Raw genomic sequence first — 1346 nt, forward strand, 5'->3', positions numbered from 1 at the left:
GGAAGAGTTCTATCCAGGAATCTAGAAGACTTCTTTAACCCTGACCTTCTATAAACAGGATAGGCCTTTGAAATCTAATGATTTAAATGCTTAATTTATGTCAATAGGTAATATCAACAGAAAATTCAAGAGGCCTCAGGCTACAAATGATCTTTTAATAAAAACTATCCTGTTTTCTATTTAGAGTCTTTTTTAGACCAAATCTTTAAGTTAAATAAGAATCTTTAATGGCCTATGAAGAAAAACTGTAATAGTGAATAGTATCTAAATATAAAAGCATTATGTACTTATGATTAGATGCTTAATTAAGAACCATTTAATTGATAACATTCTCATTATGTGCATATTATAAACATTTCTCATAAATCTGTTACTGAAGTGTTACCATTTTACCATTGACAAATCTTAAAAGCAAATTACACAAGAAAACAGCAATGGTCTTGGCCAGGTAGGGGGAATGTAACAATCCGTTTAAATAGGTGGCTGTTTTTATCCATTGGGTGATTATATTTTGTTTTCTTCTTTTACAGTTTTTGGAGTAAGAAGAACTGTCTCTGCTTCCATTTACTTTAAATGTGAGTTAAGAGTGTATAATCATTCCAAACCACAGTAGAGTAAAAAAAATTTTGGACCAAAAATGTGTAATCAAACATTTAAGGGACTAAATTATGAACCATATGGAGGATAGAGAGAATTGCTCAGGGTGGGTGCTGATTCCAGACTTCTATAGTAACTACCTGCATGACCTCTAATCAAGTACTTCACTGCTGTGGGCAGATGCCCCATCTTTAAAATGTGGAGGTATGGCTAGATATGCTATAAGATCACTTTCGATTCTTAAAATGCTCTATGATTTAAATTCTGGTTTAGTCATGACGTAGTATGAATAATAAATAGAATGACAAACTTCAATTTTGAATTTTGATTTCAAGAACACTTACTGTTAAAGCTGGTGGTCCTGGAGGTCCCATATCTCCCTAAAACAGATTAAAGAAAAGTGGCAATTACCAATAGTCCTTGTTTGTACATTGTTTATAAATTTATGAGTGGATAGAAGCAATATTTATAGATAAGTCTTGAGGAAAGAAAAATAGAATTTTATCTTGGTAAAAGTTTCTGTGCAAAGAAAATCTCTCATGATAATAAAAATCACCTTGTACACCCCATGCTTTTTGCAGCAGCAGGATTTGTTTTGAAAGCTAAAATAATCTAATTTTCTGTTCTTTTGTCTCCTAATACAAAATTAGAAAGAATATCTTTTCAAATATGGTTCCTTGCCAATGGAACAGCTGGGAGGTGTCACAGCGAGAGATAATTTTTCTGACAAAGTTAGTACGAGGATCAGC

At 32.3% G+C, this 1346-nt stretch overlaps 1 protein-coding gene across 1 annotated transcript in view; it reads right to left on the reverse strand.

Annotated features, from left to right (window-relative positions):
* The window catches only part of COL19A1 (collagen, type XIX, alpha 1), a 383175-nt gene that overhangs the window by 173452 nt on the left and 208377 nt on the right, over positions 1–1346 (reverse strand). The window contains exon 15 of the mRNA XM_012646513.1: positions 942–977. Within this exon, the coding sequence (XP_012501967.1) occupies positions 942–977 (36 nt within the window). The remainder of the gene's footprint in view (positions 1–941; positions 978–1346) is intronic.

Source organism: Propithecus coquereli, unplaced genomic scaffold (genome assembly GCF_000956105.1).
Source record: "Propithecus coquereli isolate 6110/MARCELLA unplaced genomic scaffold, Pcoq_1.0 Scaffold244, whole genome shotgun sequence".
NCBI classification, from domain to species: Eukaryota; Metazoa; Chordata; class Mammalia; order Primates; family Indriidae; genus Propithecus; species Propithecus coquereli.